This window comes from Triturus cristatus, chromosome 4_2 (assembly GCF_964204655.1).
Source record: "Triturus cristatus chromosome 4_2, aTriCri1.1, whole genome shotgun sequence".
Lineage (NCBI taxonomy): Eukaryota > Metazoa > Chordata > Amphibia > Caudata > Salamandridae > Triturus > Triturus cristatus.
The window spans coordinates 941,103,733-941,129,303 of record NC_140586.1 but is presented as its reverse complement, the minus strand read 5'-3'; the positions used below and the strand labels follow the sequence as shown (position 1 = coordinate 941,129,303).

Here is a 25,571-nt window from a genome sequence, read left to right as displayed (position 1 = left end):
TGTTTGCGTCAGAGTCTCCGAGTGCCTGGCCTGTGTTATTGCATTGTTTGCATCAGATTCTCCTTGTGCCTGGCCTGTGTTATTGCATTGTTTGCATCAGATTCTCCTTGTGCCTGGACTGTGTTATTGCATTGTTTGCATCACGTGTTCCTAGTGTCTGGCCTGCGTTATTGCATTGTTTGAGTCACGTTTTTCTAGTACCTGGTCTGTGTTTTTGCATTGCATGCTCTGCTTTTGGTATGTTATTATTCTAATAGTTGCAGCTTTTCTAACAAACATGGTACCTTTCATTCCAATCAAGTGCATCTGACTGCAAGGACACTGCACTCTTCCTGCAGTAGCAATCTATTTCCTATTTATGTAGCAACAGACAGCACAACATGTCTGCCAGAGATGTTGTAAGATCAGAAACAGTACATAGGTAAGTAGGTATGATGGAAAACAAACTGTTGAGTAACATTTTTAACGAAGAAGCTGCTGTGATAGACGGCATAACATCCATGTCGAAACAGCAGTAGGACAATGGTACATGGAATGATAATGGTAGATTTATTTACACTTCTGTGCAGTGCGTGTCACTTATTGTTCTTTTCTTCCACTCTCATGAGATGGTTTTACAAGGCAAAACTGAGCTCACTGAGTGTGGAGGTTCCACGAATCTCAGACTCTGGCCATTCCAAAGACGGTAACAGAGAAGGTTGAAAGATCTGAGTCTTGATACTTGCAGATGGACTGGTGAGCCCTGAGGGGGTGAAGTTGGTCTGTGTGTTGCCACGGCTGTCCAGGGGGTGTAATAAAATGTCAGCAATTTGTGGAGGGCCCTCTTTTGGGTGAGAACCACCCAGCTTCATGCAATACGGACTTGAGGGTTTGTGCCTGCGCAGGATGAGTTACATTCTGATAGCAAAATGGAGGACCTTGTCCAAAGGGGATAGATGTTACCAAGGTTTAACATCTTCATTTACGACAGATAGAGAAAGTCCATGTACCTCAAAGTTTTGAAAAGCTTTCTGCACTCTGCTGGTGCAGGCTGGATGTTTATTCTCTATTTGGAATTTGCCAGGGGATGTTCAGATACAGTGGTTGAATTAAACCTTGGAGCAGCACTTGTAGCGTTAACTCTTGGAGTCTTGTAGTGTGTGGTGGATGTGGTAGGAATGTCTCAATGCTCTACGGAGCTCAGAAAATCCAGACTCTCCTTCATCTCAGAGCTCGAGCTCTGTGGCATGACTAGTAGAACCGCAATAATAAGGATGACCTAGACTAGTTCTACCTCTCACGACCTTTGAACTGATCATTAAGGAAAGAAGCCCTTGTCTGGAAGGAAGATCTGCATATGGTGCACCTGTGGAAGGAAGATCTGCACAAGGCACAGCTGACCGAGGTCCCACCTGGAAGGAAGATCTGCACAAGGCACCGCTGACAGAAGCCGCAGCCTGAAAGTAAGATCTGTACATGGAGCAGCTGACCGAGGTCCTGCTTGGAAGGAAGATCTGCACACGGAGCAGCTGACAGACGTCCTGCCTGGAAGGAAGATCTGCACAAGGCACAGCTGACAGACGTCCTGCCTGGAAGGAAGATCTGCACAAGGCACAGCTGACAGACGTCCTGCCTGGAAGGAAGATCTGCACAAGGCACAGCTGACAGACGTCCTGCCTGGAAGGAAGATCTGCACAAGGCACAGCTGACAGACGTCCTGCCTGGAAGGAAGATCTGCACACGGCGCAGCTGACAGACGTCCTGCCTGGAAGGAAGATCTGCACAAGGCACACGCTGACAGACGTCCTGCCTGGAAGGAAGATCTGCACAAGGCACAGCTGACAGACGTCCTGCCTGGAAGGAAGATCTGCACAAGGCACAGCTGACAGACGTCCTGCCTGGAAGGAAGATCTGCACAAGGCACAGCTGACAGACGTCCTGCCTGGAAGGAAGATCTGCACAAGGCACAGCTGACAGACGTCCTGCCTGGAAGGAAGATCTGCACACGGCGCAGCTGACAGACGTCCTGCCTGGAAGGAAGATCTGCACAAGGCACACGCTGACAGACGTCCTGCCTGGAAGGAAGATCTGCACAAGGCACAGCTGACAGACGTCCTGCCTGGAAGGAAGATCTGCACAAGGCACAGCTGACAGATGTCCTGCCTGGAAGGAAGATGAAATTAAATGAAATTTAGATTTGTAGAGCGCTCTGCTACCCAAAGGTGTCTAGGCGCTGGATAATCAGATGAAGAAGAAGAAGAAAACAAGCCAAAAGATAGATTGAACTGGAAGCTTCAGTCAAGAAGAGCTTCTGGTTGGAACGGCAGGTTTACGGAACAAGAGCAGGTCTGATGTTTTTCTTGAGATCAGGTGGCATAGAATTCCACAACCTAGCTGTACAGGCTACAAAGTTTCTGCATCCCCAAGGAGCCCTTCTGACTTTAGGTATAATGAGATTGGATGTATAAGATATGGGCAGTGATCATTTAGTGACGTACTAGTGGAAGCGTTGACTAAGGTATTCTGGACTGGAGTTATGCAGTGCCTTGAATGCAATGCATGAAGATTTGAACTCAATCCTTTTTTAGTTCTTGCCTAGCGTTGCAGCGCATGCGCTGCTCGCTCGGCAACAGCTATAGTAAGAGAGGAGATTTGAGAAGGCATGCGTCACCGTTTATGCTAAACGGTGGCCTGCCATTGGAAACGGGGTTTTGTAGCCGCTACCCTTTTGCCCTTTCATCCAGCCCATCCGGACAGGCTTGTCTACTTTACTGCAGTCGCAAAGCAATTTGTTATCTTTATGGGGGCTATCTGTTTTTACTCAGCCCTGTGTTTATTTTTGCATGGTGCTTTCACTTAAAGTGAAAGTGAAAGCGCGATGCACATATAAACACGTGGCTGAGTGAAAACAGATAGCCCCCTGCCTTCCCGCAATGGCGAGTGCTGGTTCCCACTACAAGAAGGCACAAAGCGCATGGCGCGCTTTCACTTTCTTATTTTTGGGAAATCTTGTTTTTGCATTGTGCATGTATTATATTAAAAAAAAATTGTGAAAGCTCTTGTTGGGAGTAAAGAACAAGTTACTTACCTTCGGTAACACTTTTTCTGGTGGATACAGTGTCTGCCTGTGGATTCCGCACCTTATGAATATCCCCTGCGTCAGCATTCCATGCAAACTTTTTTCTTAGCTCTGCACGCCGTCGAGGACATCACAATACCACGGCTCCGCACGTGACTCCGTGTGACGTCACCGGAGCCATAAGAGAGCCTCGTCGGCGTGATGACGTCCGTTCCACCCATTTTTTCCATGCCACCGAGGCAAAAGGGTGAACCGACAACATACTCAAAGTATACACAGTAAACAATCTTCAATAACTACACATAGTGTAAATTCAAAAGGAAAGCCAAAGAGCAAAAGCATTTCCTATTAATCATACAATGCAAAAAGAACCATGAAATGTAAACAATCAAGTTAAACAAAAACACTTTTAATGGTATATAAGGGTGGACATCGGAGAGGAGGGTGGGTCAGTGAGAAATCCACAGGCGGATACTGTATCCACCAGAAAAAGCGTTACCGAAGGTAAGTAACTTGTTCTTCTGATGGATACATCTGCCTGTAGATTCCTCACCTTATGAATAGATTTCCACAGCAGTCCCACTCCCGGAGGAGGGTGTCCACCTTTCTATACCAAAAAGTCCTGCAGGACAGAGCATGCAAAGTGGCTCTCCCCCCTCATTTTGGAGTCCAAGCAATAATGCTTTGCGAAAGTGAGGAGAGAGTCCCAAGTCGCTGCCTTACAAATGTCCGCTACAGGTACAACTCTGGCCAAAGCAGAAGTAGACGACATGGTCCTGGTGGAATGAGCTCTAATGCCTTCTGGAGGTTCCTTACCAGCCAGGGCGTAGCAGATTTTGATGCACAAGATGATCCATCTGGATAAAGTGCGCTTGTGCACTGCCTTGCCATTCATGCGTCCAAAGTAGCCCACAAAGAGCTGATCGTCCACTCGCCAGTGTTTAGTTTTGTCCAAATAAAAGCTCACTGCTCTTTTAGGATCCAGGTGGTGAAGTCTCTCCTCCTCCTTGGAAGGGTGAGGGGTGGATAGAATACAGGAAGGGTAATGGACTGCCCTAGATGGAAGGGAGTGACCACCTTAGGCAGAAAAGCAGCCCTGGTCCTGAGGACCATCCTTTCAGCATGTATGGTTAAAAACGGGGATTTCGAACTAAGAGCCTGAAGCTCACTCACCCTCCTTGCTGAGGGAATAGCCACAAGAAAGACCGTCTTAAAAGACAAAAGCCTCAAAAGACAACTATGTAAGGGTTCAAACGGGGAACCCATCAAGAAAGTTAAAACAAGGTTCAAATCCCATTGAGGCATCGCAAAAGGTGAAGGCGGAAACCTATTAGTGAGGCCTTTAATAAACCTCAAAACTATGGGAGATTTAAATAAGGATGGCTGATCCAGCAAACAAAGAAAGGCCGAAAGAGCCAATAAATATCCCTTAACAGTGGCCACAGCACATCCCTGCTGAGCCAAGAAAAGTGAAAACTCAAGAACATTCGACAAATGGGCCTTTAAAGGATCAATGGAACTTTCTCCACACCATTTAACAAATCTTGACCATCTATAAGAGTAAATTGACTTAGTGGAGTGTCGCCTAGACGATAAGATAACATCCACTACATCGGGTGGGAGAGAGAAAGAACTCCGGTTTCCCCATTCAAGCTCCAGGCATGAAGGTGAAGGCTCTGGAGGTGGGGGTGTATAACCTGCCCCTGCGACTGCAAGAGGAGGTCTGCCCTGAGAGGGAGACGGAGCGCCGGGTGCGATGAGAGGTGAAGTAGATCTGTGTACCACACCCTTCTTGGCCAATCCGGGGTCGATTAATAAGACTTGGGCCTGTTCGTGGCGAATCTTCCTCAGAACCCAAGGACTCAAGGGTATGGGAGGAAAAGCGTGAAGAAGTTGAGAACTCCAATTCAATTGAAACGCATCCCCCCCCAACGCTTCCTGCACCGGATACTGAAGACTGCAGAACAACGGGCATTGCACGTTCTTGTGGGTGGCAAACAGGTCCAACCGAGGAGTCTCCCACATCTGAAAGATGTGATGAACCACCTCCGGATGAAGCCTCAGCTCGTGATCGGCTGAGTAATGCCGACTGAGACTGTCCGCACGAACATTTAGCACACTGGCCAGATGATTTGCAAACACACAAATCTGATGGTTCTGTGCCAGGGACCAGAGTTGCAGAGCCTCTCGACAGAGACGGTAGTGTTGTCCATCAGGACCTGAACCGACTGACCGCAAAGGGAAGAATGGAAAGCCTTTGGAACCAAACGTATGGCCTGCAATTCCAGGAGGTTAATCTGAAGCAACCTTTCCTCTGGAGACCAAAGACCTTTGACCTCCAGATCCTTCAGATGAGCGCCCCACCCCAGAGTGGAGGCATCCGTGATCACTGTAGCCACTGGAGGAGGAGACTGAAAGGGTTTCCTTGAGTCAGGTTGCCCTGCACACTCCACCAAGTCAGCTCCGCTGCAGCTTCTCTGGAGATCCTGACTGACTCCTTGATATCTCCGTTGTGTTGATACCACTGCCTGCGTAGGCACCACTGGAGCACCCTCATGTGCCAGCGTGCATGACTGACCAACAGTATGCAGGAATCGAACAGACAGAGCAGGCAAAGGACCTTCAGGACTGGAACAACCGCTCCATTGTGAAACAAAGGAATCATCTCCTGAATGTCGAGAATTATTTGAGGAGGAGGAAAAGCTTGAAACACAGAAGTATCCAGTACCGCCCCTATTAACAGGTTGCACTGAGAGGGCACCAGGTGAGATTTGGGCACATTTATTGAAAAGCCCAAGTTGAACAACAGTTGAGTTGCTACATGCAGATGATGAAGCACAATCTCTGGCAACCTCACTTTGAGGACCACGTCGTCCAGATAAAGGAACACTGGAATCCAGACCTTCTGAGATGAGCCACCACCTCTGTCATCACCTTCGTGAAGACCCGAGGTGCAGTAGTAAGACCAAACAGCAGGACCGCAAACTGATAGTGCTGCGACCCCACCGTAAAACGGAGATACTTCCTGTGCGACATCAGGATGGGAATGTGAAAATACGCATCCTGTAAATCAATCGACACCATCCAGTCCTCTTGCTGCAGCGCCAAAAGAACCTACGCAAGGGTCCGCATCTTGAATTTCTCCTGTCTGGGGTAAAAATTCAAGATCCTGAGGTCCAGGATGGGACGTAACCTGCCATCTTTCTTGGGGATCAGGAAATACCGGGAGTAGCATCCCTGGCCCCTCTCCCGCTCTGGAACCACCTCTATCGCAGCTTTTTGTAAAGGCACAAGGACTTCCTTCTGAAGGAGAATTAAATGGTCCTCTGAACAAGAACCCTGGCAAGGAGGGAAAGGTGGAGGAAATTCCCGAAAGGGAAGGGCGTACCCATTCTCTACAAGGTTTAAAACCCAAAGGCCTGATGTGACCGATTTCCACCCCTGAAGAAAATGAGACAACCGACCCCCTACAGGGCCTACATGATCCAGGATGGGGGATCTAGGGCTGCTTTCCTGCGTTACCAGGGGGAGCAGGGGAGGTAGAAGAGGAGGAGGAGAGATTACGGGCAGAACCACGTTGGCGTCCTCTGGTTCTTCCTCTGTAGCTTGCTTAATCTCCACAACGGCCCCCACAACGCTAAGGATGCCTGGCCTCCACCTTGGGGGTGCCCAGGAGTGGACGCCTCACAGGGAAAGCCAGGATGGGTTCCACAGCGGTATTCGTACAAGCGCCTTGAGACCTTTGCGGGTGAGTAGTGCGCTATACAAGTATCAATTTACAATTTACATATAGGACTTCTAGAGCGGATTTTGCTGTTGCTGTTGTTGTGGCTGACACAAGTTGCGAAAGGAAGACCTTTCAAAATCATGATACTTTTTATAAGTAAATCCTCTTGACTAGGATTGAAATCCTAAGGATTTTGCCGTGGCCCTGCTATCTTTAAACTTCTGAAGTGCAGAATCAGCCTTCTCCCCGAAGAACTTTGACCCATCAAAAAGCAAATCAACCAGAGAAGCTTGAACATTCAGAGAAAAAACAGAGGATTTAAGCCAGGCCTCCCTCCTGGTAGCAATGGAAGAACCCATAACTCTGGCCACAGAATCTGCCGTATCCAGGCCAGATTGAATTACCAATCTAGCAGTAGCCTGAGCATCAGTAAGAACCTCCATAAAATTTCCCATCTCCTCATAGGGCAACTTGGGTGCCAATTGCTTAGCCGAGTCCATCAAGGCATGAATATAACGTCTCAACAAAAGGGTAGCATTGGTAGACTTCAGAGCCATGCTTGAAGATGAAAAGACTTTCGTAGCTGACTGCTTCAGTTTATTAGAGTCCCTGTCAGCAAGAGCCTGGGGAAAAGCACCCGAAGACTGTTTAGAGCAGGACGCCTGCACCACCAACCTTTCTGGAGAAGGATGAGAAGACATAACAAGAGTTTCCCCTGGAGCAGTTCTATATCCTCTTGCCACTGGTTTAGACACCGCAGGAGAAGAGAGTGGTTTCCACCATACCTCCAGAATTGGATCAGTCAAGGATTCATTAAAAGGTAACAAAGGTTCAACTATCAATGAAGGCGAATGAAGAACCTCAGTGAGCAAATTTGGCTTATATTCAGCTGTTGGTAACTGTAAGTCCAAAATCTCAGCCGCCTTTCTTATTACATTATGGTATGGGGCTACCTCTTGAGGCGGAGAAGCCCTTACGGATGAAAGCTCCCACTCAGGAGAAGTGTCCAGCCCACTTGCGTCCTGTATGCCTTCAAAATTATCCCCTGATTCCTCTATTTCACCTTCTTCCACTTCCTGCCTTTGATACTGCTCCTCCTCCAGCAGTCTTTGCGCCTCTCTCCTCGATCGAAGCCTAGGAATTGGCATTGGCGGTGCCGCATGCGGTGCCGACATCTCTGGAGCCGGCGTTGAAGGAGGTTCCTAAGGCGGGATCGGTGCCGCACGAAGCCGAGAGGAAGGTCCACCAGACGACACCGGGGACTCAATGAATGGCGTTGAAGCCCTCGGAGCCGGAAACTGCCATTATTGCGCCGTCGGCATGAAAGGCACAAAGGGTGGCTGGGCATAGTGCTGAGGCACACCAAGTTCAAGGGCAGCGGACCCACGGGACCCGAAGGTGCTCCGGAGGGGAAGGCTGCTCTAGTAAATCCTCCGTACATTGCATTTAAAAAATGTGTCGGATCTGAACCTGAGTAGGAAACTGTGGATAAGGATTCGACTCAGAATCCAAACGAGAAACCTCCGGAACTGGACCAGCTGAATCCACCGGAGCCACAGGATCGACCTCATGCACAGGAGAAGCAGGAGTCGAAGCAATCTGGAGTCGTAATTCTTCTAAATCCGGCGAACCCCTCGGCGCCGAAGACTGCGCTGGAGTGCCCTTAGAAGAAGGGGATCTCTCCGGAGTCGCACGAGGAGAAGGAGAAGGCGAAGGAGACACAAAGTCTTTTCGATGACGTTGAGGAGCCGGCGAAGGTGACCTTGAAGCCTTACTCTTCGATGAACGGCGCCGAGATCCATGTCTTCTCCTCTTTTTGTGTTTCCTCAACTTCGAAGAGTGCGAAGCCGACGACTTCGACTTAGCCCTTTTCCAACCTCTTCCTTCCTTCTTCGCCTTAGCCATAAAGAGCTTTGCTTCTCGTTCTTTAAGAGCTTAGGATTCATCTTCCTGCAGCTGGAACAATCCTCCACGTCGTGATCAGACGACAAACACCATAAACAGTCTTCATGGGGGTCAGTCAGGGACATGTGACCCCCACACTCTCTACATGGCTTGAATCCAGACTTCCTCGAAGACGACATCCTAAAAGCAACAGTTTACAGAAGAATCACACTACAATGTATCTCAACAATATGGAGAGAGACAGAAAAACCATTACGTGTCGACAGTGCGGAAAAAAGGAACTGACGTCATCATGCCGACGAGGCTCTCTTATGGCTCCAGTGACGTCACACAGAGTCGCGTGTGGAGTCGTGGTATTGTGACGTCCTCATCGGCGTGCAGAGCTAGGAAAAAAGTTTCCGTGGAATGCTGGCGCAGGGGATATTCATAAGGTGAGGAATCCACAGGCAGATGTATCCATCAGAAGTTAATGTACTAATATGCGCGAAGCCACAGATGTCTTTGGCTAAATACTTTCCAGAAGATTTCAAAGGAGTATCAGCGGATATCTGTAGCTGTTCTGTACACACTGATGCTTTAATGTCTCTAAACCAGGTTCCATCGCGTAACATTGTTTTTTGTGTCCGTGCTGATGACATACTTGAAGACTGCCGATATTGTAGGGAAATAATACTGCTACTACACCAGCACATTTATTAGAAATTTTTAAATACAAAAAACCCCATGCATAGATTATGGGAGCGCACGCAAGTGCTACATCGCATTACGTGCCTGCCACTGACCTCAGTTCTGCTAATGGGCGCGCAGTCATCAAAAAGCATTGCATCTCACCACATTCCGGTCACATCACAAAATGGTGCTTCGTGCCATTGAGATCAAATCTAAATTAATGCCCTAATAATAAAAAAAAATTACATGATCCTCCACATGGCTACAGCTGCGCGCTGCACTCACTGCTCGGTAACATGCCTCAGCTGCTGCTGGTTTTTCCCTCACACTTCCTTTTAGCCCGGGGGTAACTTGGGTGGCTCGTATACAGTGCACTTAAACCCCTCTGGCTCACTGGCTGAACACACAACAAGCCAACTGTCTAAAGGCAGACAATGAGGGCTCTCGCACCCCTCCCGCCGCTCAAAGAATGTCATGTTTCTCTCACAGACAGCCCGCCTAGAGCGCTATGCAAGAACACATGGCGGGAAGCACACTCTTGAAGACCGCACCATTGCTTAAAATAAATCCAAATATCGGAGTAACCATAACACAGCCCAAAAGAGCGATAATACGAAGTGTAATTTCTAGACGAAGTGGAGCAGGGCACGCTGACGCTTTATAATATGTTGGGTGTGATTTCCACGAACCTCCGACTTTGAAGCTGAGTGAACCGGGTTCGAGTCTGGCAGGAGGCTTATGCTTAGGCTGTGATTTTGGGCAAATCACTCCATGCCTAAAAATGAATGTGTTTGTCTGTAACGCAACTGGTGCTAATGTAAAGTGCTCTAATATCTTCGGGTTGAGTTTGCGCTAATTAAAACTGCAACAAAAAAAGCCCAAAGACCACGTAGTATTGCCTATTTTCAACTTTACAATCGTCAAACGTTTAAAAAAAAGTTAATTCGGCATAGTTATTTAAGAGCCTGTCACAGAGGCCATGAAATGTGTTGGTAGGATCAGCATCGAGGGCAAGGATAGGATGGGCATGGAACCGAACGTCCCCCTTTACCTTCCTGCTGTTCAACGGCTCCGTACTTCGGAGGAAGGCTGCTGTCATGTCACGCGCTGGCACACACAGGTCTGATCACAGCTGCTGTACTTGAAGCAGCGCTAGCTCTTCTCACATTCTAAGCAGGCTTCCCACCTCCTCCCTCGGAACAGGAAACAGACACACAGCCCCACTTCGCCGAGGTCACCCTGCTTTTTAGGTCTCGTCTACCCATTGGGATCAAAGGGCGTCAGCCCCCATCCCCCCCCACTTCGTGTGTGCCAGCCCAACCAATGTATCAGGGTTATATCTCAGAGGAAAATAGTGGACTAGACAAAAATATTCAAAGCGATCTGAGAAATATAAGAATAACATCTTATTTGAATGCATTCAATGTGCTAATATTATGAGAATATACATTTTATTTTACAATTTAATTTAGAACCGCGGTGAAACTATAGAATTGTTGCATAATGTTTAAGATGCGATTGTCAGATATTCCTTTTTATGACGGGCACTTGCTGATGAGCTTTGCGGGGGTCAACAGGGGGTAAAAGACATTGTCATTTACAAACGCCATTACTTGATTAATGCTTCACGAAGGGAAGTAAAAAATAATAATAACAACAATGCCAATAGCTCAAAACAATGTCATTGCGAGACCTATTGCATTGTAAATGCTTGTTTATAGGAAGCCAGTGAAGTAAAGGAAGAACATGAGAAACTGATTGGCGTTTGGGTATTGCCATAAGCAGCAGAGTGGCTGCATTTTGGACGATCTGAACTTTATTTTAGAATCTTTTCTGAATGTTGGTGAATAAATCCGCTATGATAATCTATTTTAGCAAGAATAAGTGTAGAGATCAGAGATTTCCGTAAGTCAGAAGGGATAAAGGTAAAAAAAGCAGAACCTGGATTTTACCCGAGTTCAGTTTTTGACATCCCGCTCCCGACTTGTAGCGTACACTCATGGGAGCGCGCTGCAGTGTCATCCGGGCTGCTGGCCACAGACCCCACAATGGGAGTGTCATCAGCAGAGGATCCCATTGATTCGATACGGTTAGCCAAAGGGGTTATGTTTAAGTTATAAAGGGTCGAACTAAGGGCAGAGCCCTGCGGAACCGCACGCGGTCAACAGAAAGAGCGAGACTTGAAGCCATTGAGACCAACAAATTGCTCTCTATCTGAAAGGAAAGATTTAACGAGCTTGAGGGCCTTGCCCCTGATCCCTAAAGTGAAGAAGGCTTTGGTTAACTGTTGAAAGCTGCAGAGAGTTCGATAGGATCAGGGCAGCATTTCCACCAGTGTCAAGAGTTTGCCGTATCTCTTCTGAGGCAGTAATCAGAGATAGCCCATGTGTTGGCTTCTAAAGTCAAATTGGGTGGCATCCAGAAGTGAATTATTATTAATAAAATGTGAAACCTCAGAGTTCGCAGCCTTCGCCACCACCTTTGCAGGGAAGGGAAGACGCAAGCTAGGCCTGTAATTATTTCTATCGCTACTGACTACGTTGGGCTTTTTTAGGAGAGGCAGAACGGAGGCCGTCCTCTATTCCTTAGGAAAATATCCAGACGTGAGCATCCTTTTGAGGATGTCCCCGAGGTGCCTAAACACGGCATCAGGTAAAAAGTGAAGAATTTTGGGAGGGCCGGGATCCAAGGGAGAGCCACATTTAATTTGGCTAAATAATGATTGAACTTGATCTTCCGAAAGAAGATTAAAAGATAGCAGAAAAGTATCTCCGACTGAGGGATGGGCTCCCCGTGTCATAGAGTGAGGTGGGGGTCAGCCGTATTTTCTGTTGTTCTGATCGAGTCGGGGAGGTGGTATCCACCAGTACCAGACACTACCTGATCCCAACTCCTTTGCTGGCCTGTTTCATGTTGTTCTGATGAGGTCTGAGGGGGTGGTAGCCATCAGTACAAGTTTTATGCCTGTGTCGTTCTTATTGGTTACACCACAGGGAGGATGCTTGTGCGAATACGTATTATAGGTAGCTTTGACCTTATCTTCAAAAAAAGTTGCTAACAAATTGCAGAAGGATTGGTCGGCTGTAATGTTTTTAGGTTCAGGAAGCTTGCTCGGTTTTACCACTGTCACAAACAGTTCTTTGGGGATGTTTAAAGAAGATTTAATTTTGACGACACAGTAGCTGGATTTTGCTTAAAAGATTATATCCTGGTAGGCCTGAATGGCCTGCTTGTATGGGATTTTATCACAGGGATCATAGTGGATGCGCAGTTTCCTTTCTAGCCTTCTGCAGGCTTGTTTGTGAGCTCTAAGGTTCTCGTCCAACCAAGGTTCGGAGGGAAAAAATCTATTATTTTTCTGATTTTTAAATGGAGCAAGCGAATGGAGACTGGAGTCAATCCACTGACGATATACATTTCGTGACTGCATCTAAATCTTCAGTAATCTCAGGCATAGATTGAGTGAGCTGTGCCATCAATAGTTCAGGGGTCATTTTATGCCACGAGCAGCATAAAGACCGCAGAGGCTGAGGATGAACAGTGAGAACATTCGGTTCCAAATTCAGTTGAAGCATAACTGCACGATGGTCTGACCAGAGAAGTGGACCGCAGTAGAGACTTGAAGAGAGGGATTGTCTGAGAAAATACCATCTAATGAGTGACCGGCTGAGTGTGTCCGAGCCGTCACTAATGGGGTGAGACTGAGACTTGCCCCAGGGTCTGAGAGATCGATACTATCTTTATCCGTAGAATTTTCAAGATGGAAATTGAAGTCACCGAGTAGAGTGAAATCGAGGGAATTTGATTTAATGTCCTAGAGCTGATTGTTACTATTTAAGAAGGCTGTCCTAGGGTCTGTGGGTCGGTAAATAAGTACCCCATTTAAGGAGTAACGATTAGAAAGAGCAAATTTATATGCAAGTGCTTCATAATCCGATGCGGCCGGTAATGTCTCAAAAGAGGCATTGAGGTTATCCCTGTAAATGATTGTTAACCCACCGCCCCTTTCCCCAAATGATCAAGCCTGAAATTGGAAAAACCGGAGGTGTCGCAACAATTAGATCTGGGTCGGATGAAGCATCTCTCAGTGATGAAAGCAAAATCCAGTGCACAAGCTTCTAGACAGTCCGCAAAATAGAATGCACTCTCTGTTAGAGACCATGCATTAATAAACATGCCTCTGATTTTCATTTGAGGAGTGGGTAACCTAAAAACATGCGGTGTAGGAGAGCTAAGTGCGACAATTCTGGAGGTGCTCAGAGTGATCTTACAATCTAGGCAACTATTCTCGCCGATAGTATTAGACTGAATGAAAGTAGGGTCTAAACCAGGCTTACCTAAAGGTTTAAAAGCGAGCAGCTCATCCCATGAGTAGCGGATATGAACAGCTGGATGGGGGGTGAAACCAACAGAAAAGCCGGCGCTAAGCACAGTCTAAGCCTGTACGGGCTTGGACGAGCTTGCCTTAGGCGCAACTTCGGTGCGCCCTAGATCTGTCTTTGTAGCACAACCTCCGGGGGGTGCTGGAGAGGCATGTACGAAACGAAAGTACTACTCTGCACAATATTAGCAAGTTTAAAAAATAATGTGAGGGCAACATATAAACCTAATTAGGGTCCAGCAACCCATACGACCTTCACACGCTCCCTGGTGAAGTATCAGCTACTGGTAACAGAGACAAACAAAAGAAATGGTGTCAAAAGCGAACAACACTTAAACAAAAGTCATAACAATCCACCATTTCAGTGTGGCGGCAGGGGAGCCAGATACATCCCAAAACTACATGCTTGTGTAATACAGGGAAATCAAAAATCTGCACAAGGCACAGCTGACAGAGGTCCTGCCTGGAAGGAAGATCTGTACAAGGCACGACTGACAGAAGTCCTGCCCGGAAGGAAGATCTGTACAAGGCACAGCTGAGAGACGTCCTCCCTGGAAGGAAGATCTGTACAAGGCACAGCTGAGAGACGTCCTGCCTGGAAGGAAGATCTGTACAAGGCACAGCTGAGAGACGTCCTGCCTGGAAGGAAGATCTGTACAAGGCACAGCTGAGAGACGTCCTGCCTGGAAGGAAGATCTGGACAAGGCACAGCTGAGAGACGTCCTGTCTGGAATGAAGATCTGTACAAGGCACAGCTGACTGAAGCCCCTCCCTGGAAGGAAGATCTGCACAAGGCACAGCTGACTGAAGTCCTGTCTGGAATGAAGATCTGCACAAGGCGCAGCTGACAGAAGTCCTGTCTGGAATGAAGATCTGCACAAGGCGCAGCTGACTGAAGCCCCTCCCTGGAAGGAAGATCTGCACAAGGCACAGCTGACTGAAGCCCCTCCCTGGAAGGAAGATCTGCACAGGGCACAGCTGAAAGAAGCCCCTGCATCGAAGGAAGATCTGCACGAGGCACAGCTGACAGAAGCCCCTGCATCAAAGGAAGATCTGCACAAGGCGCAGCTGACAGAAGTCCTGCCCGGATGGAAGATCAGCACAAGGCACAGTTGACAGAAGTTTTGCCTGGAAAGAAGATCTGCACAAGGAGCAGCTGACTGAAGTCCTGCCGGGAGGGAAGATCTACACAAGGCACAGCTGACAGAAGCCCCTGTCTGAAAGGAAGATCTGCACATGGCACAGCTGACAGACGTCCTGTCTAGAAGGAAGATCTGCACAAGGCACAGCTGACTGAAGCCCCTCCCTGGAATGAAGATCTGCACAAGGCGCAGCTGACAGACGTCCTGCCTGGAAGGAAGATCTGCACAAGGCACGACTGACAGAAGTCCTGCCTAGAAGGAAGATCTGTACAAGGCACAGCTGAGAGACGTCCTCCCTTGAAGGAAGATCTGTACAAGGCACGACTGACAGAAGTCCTGCCTAGAAGGAAGATCTGTACAAGGCACGACTGACGGAAGTCCTGCCTAGAAGGAAGATCTGTACAAGGCACAGCTGACAGAAGCCCCTGTCTGAAAGGAAGATCTGCACAAGGCACAGCTGACAGAAGCCCCTCCCTGGAATGAAGATCTGCACAAGGCGCAGCTGACAGAAGCCCCTCCCTGGAATGAAGATCTGCACAAGGCACGGCTGACAGACGTCCTGCCTGGAAGGAAGATCTGCACAAGGCGCAGCTGAGAGACGTCCTGCCTGGAAGGAAGATCTGTACAAGGCACGACTGACAGAAGTCCTGCCTGGAAGGAAGATCTGTACAAGGCACGACTGACAGAAGTCCTGCCTAGAAGGAAGATCTGTACAAGGCGCAGCTGACAGAACCCCTGTCTGAAAGGAAGATCTGCACAAGGCACAGCTGACAGAAGCCCCTCCTCTGGAATGAAGATCTGCACAAGGCGCAGCTGACAGAAGCCCCTGCATCGAAGGAAGATCTGCACAAGGCACAGCTGGCAGAAGTCCCTGCCTGGAATGAAGATCTGCACAAGGCGCAGCTGGCAGAAGCCCCTGCCTGGAATGAAGATCTGCACAAGGCGCAGCAGACAGAAGTCCTGCCTGGAAGGAAAATCTGCACAAGGCACAGTTGACAGAAGTCCTGCCTGGAAGGAAGATCTGCACAAGGTGCAAGCGACACTAGCCATGTCCGGAAGGAAGATTTGCACAATGCACAGCTGACGGAAGCCTTGCCTGGAAGGAAGATCTGCACAAGGCACCGCTGACAGAATCCCTGTCCAGAAGAAAGATCTGCACAGGGCAAAGCTGAGAGAAGTCCTGCCTGGAAGAAAGATCTGCACAAGGCGCAGCTGACAGAAGTCCTGCCTGGAAGGAAGATCTGCACAAGGCACAGCTGACAGAGGTCCGGCCTGGGAGGAAGATCTGCACAAGGCGCAGCTGACAGAGGTCCGGCCTGGGAGGAAGATCTGCACAGGGTACAGCTGACAGAAGTCCTGCCTGGAAGGAAGATCTGCACAAGGCGCAGCTGACAGACGTCCTGTCTAGAAGGAAGATCTGCACAAGGCGCAGCTGACAGAAGCCCCTGCCTGGAATGAAGATCTGCACAAGCCACAGCTGACAGAAGCCCCTGCCTGGAATGAAGATCTGCACAAGGCACAGCTGACAGAAGCCCCTGCCTGGAATGAAGATCTGCACAAGGCACAGCTGACAGAAGCCCCTGCCTGGAATGAAGATCTGCACAAGGCACAGCTGGCAGAAGCCCCTGCCGGGAAGGAAGATCTGCACAAAGCACAGCTGACAGAAGTCCTGCCTGGAAGGAAGATGTTCACAAGGCACAGCTGGCAGAAGCCCCTGCCGGGAAGGAAGATCTGCACACGGCGCAGCTGACAGAAGCCGCAGCCTGAAAGGAAGATCTGCACAAGGCGCAGCTGACAGAAGCCGCAGCCTGGAAGGAAGATCTGCACACGGCGCAGCTGGCAGAAGCCGCAGCCTGGAAGGAAGATCTGCACAAGGCGCAGCTGGCAGAAGCCCCTCCCTGGAAGGAAGATCCACACAAGGCACAGCTGACAGAAGTCGCTGTCTGGAAGGAAGATCCACACAAGGCACAGCTGACAGAAGTCATGCCTGGAAGAAAGATCTGCACAAGGCGCAGCTGACAGAAGTCCTGCCTAGGAAGGAAGATCTGCAAAAGGTGCGGCTGTCAGAAGTCCTGCCTGGCGGTGACTTCAAAGCAGTGAGAGACCCACAAACCACAAGATCCTTCAAGCCCAGCTAGCCACACTGGACACAATGTACACCAAAGGCCTGATTTAGATTTCAGCAAATGGTTTACTCCATCACACATGTGACAGGTATCCTGCCCGCCCCATTAAAAATGCATTACATCCTGTGGCAATTATAATAAGACAGACAGGATATCTGTCACATTTTGATTAGGCCTTGGTGTAGTTCGCAGAGTTTTACTCCGCTGAACTCCATGAAGTGCCAAGGAAACCCTGCCGCACTCTGCGGACTTACGCTAGTGTCAGAGTTTCTAAGTTGCACTACTCTCACTGATTTTTTGTGCCAGGAGTTTTTCACGCACTGTAAAATCAGCACGAACGGCACTACACGTCACGCCAGAGGGTGCTGCTGCTTTCTGCCGCTCTAATTGACACTCTAATCAAGTGGCAGCTTCATCAACGAGGATGGCAGATTTCTACACTCGAGTGGTCGCGACCTGCCGCAACTTGCCGCAATGAGAAATCTCGCCAGGAGGAGGTCTAGTGCGTTATATTTTCTCACAAGCGCTCATCACCTTACCGTTGGCGAACCGCTTGAGGAAAAAAAACTCCGTTCTGCATCACTTTGTGGAGTTTTTTGTAACGGAGTGGGCAAAACTTTACGACGTCTGCCGGCAGAGCGGAATTCTTCAACCACCCCTAGTTTTGAGGCAATAATCTGTTGGACAAATTCCTAAAAGGTAGAACTGCTGCATCACCTGTGGATAACTCACACCTCCTCCCGCTCGGCCAAATGCCTATCCAGTCACAAAGTGGCATCCTGGGCCCCAAACGGACAACATCATGCCTGATGCTATGTAATGGTGGAAAAGGGGGGAAAAAAGAGTAATATGCACACATCTGCTGCGGGGATATGTCAGGTAAATTATTGGTTGTGATGGATTCTCTATAAGTACTAAATGACTGATATTGTTGAATATTATATTATATGAATCAACGTTTGTTTGCCTTATCTGTGCTCATAATGTAAAGGATGAGCCTTACAGTGAACCCCTTGTTCTGTTTTACACAAAAGCCCCGGAAGGAGCTGCATCTTACAGAACTATAGCTACTGTAGGAAGAACTAAAGACTTGCTTTTTAAAGTTGTCTTTCAGGGCCAGAACCGGGTGCTGTAAGCTTCACCAGTTTCAGGGAGATGGACAGATGTTATGGCGATAGGAAACCCCCCTCAACTCACAATAATATTCCAGTCTTCCAGGTTGGAAGAAACCAGAAATGCTTGAATCAAGGTAGCTATTGACAGTGTCAAAGGTGGCTTATGAACAGCAAGGTAAAGACAGGAGTTTGGTATTTGAGATGATCTTAAGTGAATAGGAAAGGAACGAGAAGAAGTGTGTGACTGGAGTTACTTTTGTTGTATACTTCGTAAAGAGTTACTGGACATTTTGCAGCCCAGCCTGATCTTTCTCTTTTTCTAAAATCTATTGTTGTTTAAATGAAATCTTGACCATACGCGTCTATCTTAAGCTATACCTCTAGCACTTGGGTGCTCCGTGAGCGCCCTTACTTTGCTAAGTTACTCTGTAAACACTGGTAAATCACCTCCTTTTCAGACATTAATAAGATGTCACCTGATCAACAGAACTTTTGGTTAAATATCTGTGTATGATGAAATATTCCTTGCTAAGTTTTAAAGGCGGTAAAGAAGAAGGGGGAGATTTACGAAGATTTTGCGCTGTGTTTGCATCACAAAAGTGGCATAAAACAGCACAAAATCCTTTTTTCCTAATTTTCTTTCCAGCAAATAACGTAAAAGTAATGTGACACTGCGCATAGCACTGCTGCGCATTACTTCACACCATGGGGGCCTGCCAAGGGGGGCGCATGGGCGTTCCCGTGCAACCACCCAAGGTTTCTCACGCTAAACCCAATTTACCACATACAGTAGATTGGGTTTAGCGTGAGAAAACTGCGCCCTTTTAAACTAGGCGCAAGGAAGGAGAAATGCTTTCATTTCTCCTTCCTTTTCTAACTTTGCATGCGTACTGCACTGTGCAACACGTATACAAAATGGGAAAAGTGTTCCATTGTGTCTAGGCATAGTATTTTGTACAGGAAGGGTGTCCTTCCTGTACAAAACGTATGCTGGACTCGCACACACACACACCCGAGCGCTCTGGTGCTGTGTGTGTATGGCCAGGGCCGCTGTAATCAGTGCCGGCGCAAGGGAAAGGGAAGGAGAGAGCCATATCTCTGAAAATATAGTGCTCTCCTGCTCCCTCCCAGTCGCGCAACGCAGCACAGCCTCGCACGGGGAGATGCTGCGCTGCATTGCGCGGAGATTTGGTAAATCTCCCCCGAAATGTCTTTTACAACCAGTTAAACATTGTGAATTCTCATTCCATTATGTTTCAAGGAAGTAATGTTAAGTATCTTTACATCCAACAGAAAACCATCCTTGAATGTATGAAATGACCATCAATGAAGAAGCTTATGCTGTAAATCTTCAACAATAGCAGAAATAATAAGCTACAGTATTCAGCGAAACATCAGTGCAGTCGGCGACAGAGGAACCCGCACACAAACTGACAGATCCCGTATGAAGCATCAAGGGCAGTTCAGTGATTGTAAGAGGCTGAGCTGTGCACCTCCATACCACAAGATGAAGAAATGACCTTAGAAAAATTAAGGCAACAACAATAACAAACCGCCTCCTGTATAAACAAGTGTCACATACCAACTTTGATCATGGGATTGGTATGATATGATTACCGCAGTGCTCTGTTTTCTAATATGATGACAAGCCATCATTCCGTGCTCTAGGTGAATTGTAAACTCTTTCTGGCCAAACCACAGTAACTAGAGAAGAGCACAACAGAGCGGATCCGGACAACTGACGGGTAAAGGAAAGAGGAGTTCTTCTATCTACAATACAATAGACTGTCCCAATTTGCACCGGCCAGAAGGAAGATACATCTTTACCCACAAGCGCGCATAGCCATAATCCAATCTAAAGGCACAATCGCCTACAAAGACACCTTCTACGTATTAGGAGTGTGGCAAATATTTGGTGGCTATTGTTAAAACTGAAATCAAATGTGTAAAATGCCACATGGGATGTAGACAAATATATACCCGACCCACAGACACTAACCAAGAAAGAAGAATCATACACCTGCAGCGAGAGCTTTAGTTTGTCATCACTACTCAAGCTTCATCAGCACACGAACACAGGACAAAAACCTTACAAGTGCAGTGGATGTGTAAAGAGCCTTAGTCACTTATCAAACCTCCAAATTCATCAGCGAACACACACAGGGGAAAAAACATTCAAGTGGAATGAATGTGTAAAGAGCTTTAGTCGATTATCAGTGCTTCAAAGTCATCAGCGAACACACATGGGGGTAAAAACATTCAAGTGCACTGAATGTGCAAAGTACTTTAGTGAGTTATCAAGCCTTCGGAGACATCAGCAAACACACACAGGGGAAAAGCCATTCAAGTGCAGTGAATGTGTGAAGAGCTTTAGTCACTTATCACAACTACAAAGACACCAGCGAACACACACAGGGGAAAAGCCATTCAAGTGCAGTGAATGTGTGAAGAGCTTTAGTCAGTTATCAAGCCTTCAAAGTCATCAGCAATCTCACACAGGAGAAAAGCCATTCAAGTGCAGTGAATGTGTAAAGAGCTTTAGTCACTTATCAAACCTCCAAATTCATCAGCGAATACACACAGGGGAAAAACCATTCAAGTGCAATGAATGTGTAAAGAGCTTTAGTCTATTATATGTGCTTCAATGTCATCAGCGAACACACACGGGGGAAAAACCATTCAAGTGCACTGAATGTGCAAAGTGCTTTAGTGTGTTATCGAGCCTTCGAAGACATCAGCGAACACACACAGGAGAAAAGCCATTCAAGTGCAGTGAATGTGCAAAGTGCTTTAGTCAGTTATCATGTCTTCAGAGTCATCAGCGAACACACACGGGGGAAAAGCCATTTAAATGCAGTGAATGTGTGAAGAGCTATAGTCGATTATCAGACCTACTAAGTCATCAGCGAACACACACGGGGGAAAAACCCTATCATTGCTATGAATGTGTGAAGAGCTTTTGTCAGTTATCAAGCCTTCAAAGACACCAGAGAAGACACACAGGGGAAAAGCCATTCAAGTGCAGTGAATGTGCAAAGTGCTTTAGTCAGTTATCAGACCTAAAAAGTCATCAGCAAATACACACGGGGGAAAAGCAATTCAAGTGCAGTGAATGTGCAAAGTGCTTTAGAACGCCATCACTCCTGCAAAATCATATGCGAACACACACAGGAGAAAAGCCATTTAAATGCAGTGAATGTGGGAAGAGCTTTAGTCTATTACAAAACCTACAAAGTCATCAGCGAACACACACAGGGGAAAAACCATACCAGTGCAGTGAATGTGCAAAGTGCTTTAGTCAGTTATCAAGCCTACAAAGTCATCAGCGAACACACACAGCGGAAAAACCATTCAAGTGCAGTGAATGTGAAAAGTGCTTTAGTCATTTATCAAGCCTACAAAGTCATCAGCGAACACACACAGCGGAAAAACCATTCAAGTGCAGTGAATGTGCAAAGTGCTTTAGTCGCTTATCAAACCTCCAAGCACATCAGCGAATACACACAGGGGAAAAACCATTCAAGTGCAGTGATTGTGCAAAGTGCTTTAGTCAGTTATCACAACTTCGAACACATAATCAAACACACACAAGGGAAAAAACAGCCAAGTGCACTGAATGTGCAAAGTGCTTTAGTCAGTTATCATACCTACAAATTCATCAGCGAACACACACAGGGGAAAAACCATTCAAGTGCAGTGAATGTGTGAAGAGCTTTAGTCAGTTATCATACCTACAAATTCATCAGCGAATACACACAGGGGAAAAACCCTATCATTGTAGCGAATGTGACAGTAGTTTTCACAGCTCTTCTGCATTAAGGTGTCATCAGCGAACTCACACAGGAGAAAAACCATTCAAGTGCAGTGAATGTACAAAGTGCTTTAGTCGGTTATCACAACTTCAGAGTCATCAGCGAACACACACGGGGGAAAAACCCTATCATTGTAGTGAATGTGACAGTAGTTTTCGCTTCTTTTCAGCATTAAGGTATCATCGGCGAACTCACACAGGAGAGAAACCATTCAAGTGCAATGAATGTGGGAAGATCTTTAGTCGATTATCAGAGCTACAAAGTCATCAGCAAACACACAAGGAGAAAACATAGAAGGGCGCTGAAAGTGTGAAGGGCTTTTGATAGAAGACCCGACTAGCAGTAAAGAAGAAAAACAGATAACAGTATTTGCAGAGTTATAAAAGTGTTTGTTTCCAGAGATTGTTCACTTCCGTACACAAAGCAAAGCAACATGATGCACCAGGATACACAGTGGGAGGCGAGCACAATGTGGATTAAAAGAAAAGATTTTTATTTGATGAAGAAGAGATACAAAGAAAAAAATTCAATCGCACCTGATCGCACTTCCTGTAAAAGCAACACTGAACAATACTGGGACTAACAACGGTATTTTCAGCTAACTTGTCGGATTAGTGATAAAACCTATAAACCCAACACACCCAGAGTGGGCATGTTGTCAGGGCTCTGGAGATGGAAGCTTCATTGGTAAAATGTATGTATTACTATTAACAAATGCCACTGCAGTATATGTAATGAACTAAAGCGAAGCACAGGTGTTCAAGAAATAACCTATGTTTAGATATAAAAGAGCATATACCTTGTTTTTAAGTAACGTGTGCTGCATTTTTTTACACACCGTTTTCGGTTGATGGATCAGCTTGTGGCTCGGGCCATATAACTAAGTGTGACTCGTGGCTCCTCTCCGACTTGGCTCTCCCTATTCATTTTGTGACTTGCCAAACTCTACTTTTTACCAGAATTGAGCGACTGTAAGCAGCAGACTCTGGTTAAAGAATGTGGTGAAATAGCAAAATCCCACATCAAAATATGTGCCAGGACAATCCGTTGCACTACCAGCAACTCGTCTTCCACACTGATTGTCCCTTGGTCTCAAATGTTCTGAAGGATTTGTCGTATGAATGCCAGAAGTGGCAGTGAGATTCATGAAGCTAAAGCTAACAGGAGTGTGTGGGAGATAGAGAGGAGGAGAGATAAAGCGAGAGAGACAAAGAAATGGGGAGAAAAAAGAAAGAGAAATGGAAGGAGGGGGAACGGCAGGTGATTTGTATTCACCTAAAAATAGAAGAAGCAGCCGAATACATGTCGATGTATGACATCACCAGCGAAACGGGCTGAACACCTGTGAATTTATATATTTATTTTTAATTGCTATAGACCCATGTCATGTCAATAAACGGGGCACAAGTAAGGAAAATAGTGAATGAGCCCATTATCACATGCAAATCACAATGACGTCACATGTAGTGACGCCACAAGAAGTGATGTCAGGCCCTTATAATAATTTTCACATGAAAGGTCGATGGCCTGTTTTAAAAACAAGAAACATAAAATAATGTAAGAAGTTTTTGGATTCAGTTTTTATACATCATGTGTTTTTCCCACTATCAGTTTGTAACTAAACTCAGAAATGACTGAAAGTGTAAATATTTTTAAACAGATATGTGGAACTTGGAAATTACATTTTTAAACCGTTTTCAGCGAATAAATAAAATGTGCTTTTAATTTGCGTTTGTTTCCTGACGTTGTTCTTTATGCAGCCCCTAAACCCCAAAGTGTTTCACATTTACAGTGTATTAAGCAATAGAAGGGCTAATTTTGTCAAGTTCTCTGTTCCTCCCTTGCGCCGCTCACACAAATAAATAAAGGGGACGCTGCTAGTGGGAAGGATAGTTACAAACACTCTGAGGCCTGTGTCTGCAGTGCTGGGGCACAAAGTAACAATTCCCAGTCGCAGGCTAAGAAGCTAGGTGGAACTGAGTCCCTTTTCTAGATAACAGTGGGGGGACCCCATCAAACTCTGCCGACCCCCGACTTGTGCCGTGCTGATAAAGCAATAGTGAATTTGAGTAATTTACGATGATTTGAAATGAGAGAAAGAGGAGAAGAGTGCGAGGTGCAGGATATATATATAAAAAAAGGAAAAAAAGACACGAGACAAGAAGGAAGTAGCAAGGGAGAGAAATGAGAGGGAGCACTGTGGGAGATTTGAAATGAAAAGCAGAGAGAGAAAAGAGGGGCATGGTAAAATAAGCAGCAGGCTTGATAATAACCTGGGTTTCGTTAACAAGAACTAGTGCTTACTTTGTAAAAGTGGTGCAGCCGACACTACTGAGTATCGGGTGCTGAATACCAACACAGTGTAGTCTTGATTCCACCTGATGCCTCTTTAATCCACCACCTGACACTCTCCGCCTCTTTATCTTAATCTTGATTCCACCCGATGCCTCTTCAATCCACCACCAGACACTCTCGGCCTCTTTATCTTACTCTTGATTCCACCCGATGCCTCTTTAATCCACCACCAGACACTCTCCGCCTCTCTATCTTACTCTTGATTCCACCCGATGCCTCTTTAATCCACCACCAGACACTCTCGGCCTCTTTATCCTACTCTAGCAGGTTTCTGCTTTCTACCTCATATTTTCTGGGTTTTTCTCTAGGCTTTTTTTTCTTTCTATCCCCTGTGTGTCTTTCACCGTCTTGATGTGGGGCAGACTATAATGAGGAAAAAGAAGTTTAATTCCAACAAACATTAGTGTGATGTGCCTTACCTGCAACGACTAACTCAAATTAAGCACTGATAACAACCTGTGTATTAGGTTATGATGATTAACACGGGAAACATACAGAATATAGATGGAACACATGCTACACTGGGCAATAACATATAGTTATACAATGTGCTGCAGTAAAAGGGACTTTTCCCAGAGGTGAATGGGACAGAACTCTATCCGCAGAGAGTAGAGTGGTACACAGCTCTCTCCGCAGACAGTAGAGTGGGACACGAATATAGCACGTTACAATGCGTGCCTTTACAACGCAGTACTTTACAATGCGGTCGTTACAACGACCGCGTTGTAACCTCGTGTGTCATTACAACGCAAGTTGTTGCTCTAGGGGGCGTGCTGGACTTAGGAATAGTATTAATTACCATTCCTACTCCAGTTTGCACAACAGCAGGTAAGGTGTTGGATTTAGAATCCAACACATTCCCTGGTGTTGCACGCCCCCAAGAGCAGGTCGTTGTAACAACTTGCGTTGTAATGACACGCGTGGTAACAACATGGTTGTTGTAACGACCACGTTGTAAAGTAACGCGTTGTGTCTGTTGTGTAGTAAACCCTGTTTCCCGTGGGACACAGCTCTGTCCGCAGAGAGTAGAGTGGGATGCAGCTCTGTTCGCAGAGAGTAAAGTGGTACACAGCTCTGTCCGCAGAGAGTAGAGTGGGAGGCAGCTCCGTCCGCAGAGAGTAGAGTGGGACACAGCTCTGTCCGCAGTGAGTAGAGCGGGATGCAGCTCTGTCTGTAGAGAGTAGAGTGGGATGCAGCTCTGTCCGCAGAGAGTAGAGTGGGACGCAGCTCTGTCCGCAGAGAGTAGAATGGGTTGCAGCTCTATCCGCAGAGAGTAGAGTG

General features: G+C 46.8%; 1 protein-coding gene across 3 annotated transcripts in view; it reads left to right on the top strand.

Annotated features, from left to right (window-relative positions):
• Positions 1-23,665, top strand: part of LOC146839004 (uncharacterized) — a 44,105-nt gene extending 20,440 nt beyond the window's left edge. For all 3 annotated transcript variants that reach the window (XM_085603036.1, XM_085603035.1, XM_085603037.1), the window contains exon 3: positions 19,417-23,665. In XM_085603036.1, the coding sequence (XP_085459162.1) occupies positions 20,367-22,229 (1,863 nt within the window). In that variant the 5' untranslated portion in view covers positions 19,417-20,366 and the 3' untranslated portion in view covers positions 22,230-23,665. The remainder of the gene's footprint in view (positions 1-19,416) is intronic.
• The last annotated feature ends 1,906 nt before the right edge of the window (positions 23,666-25,571 follow it).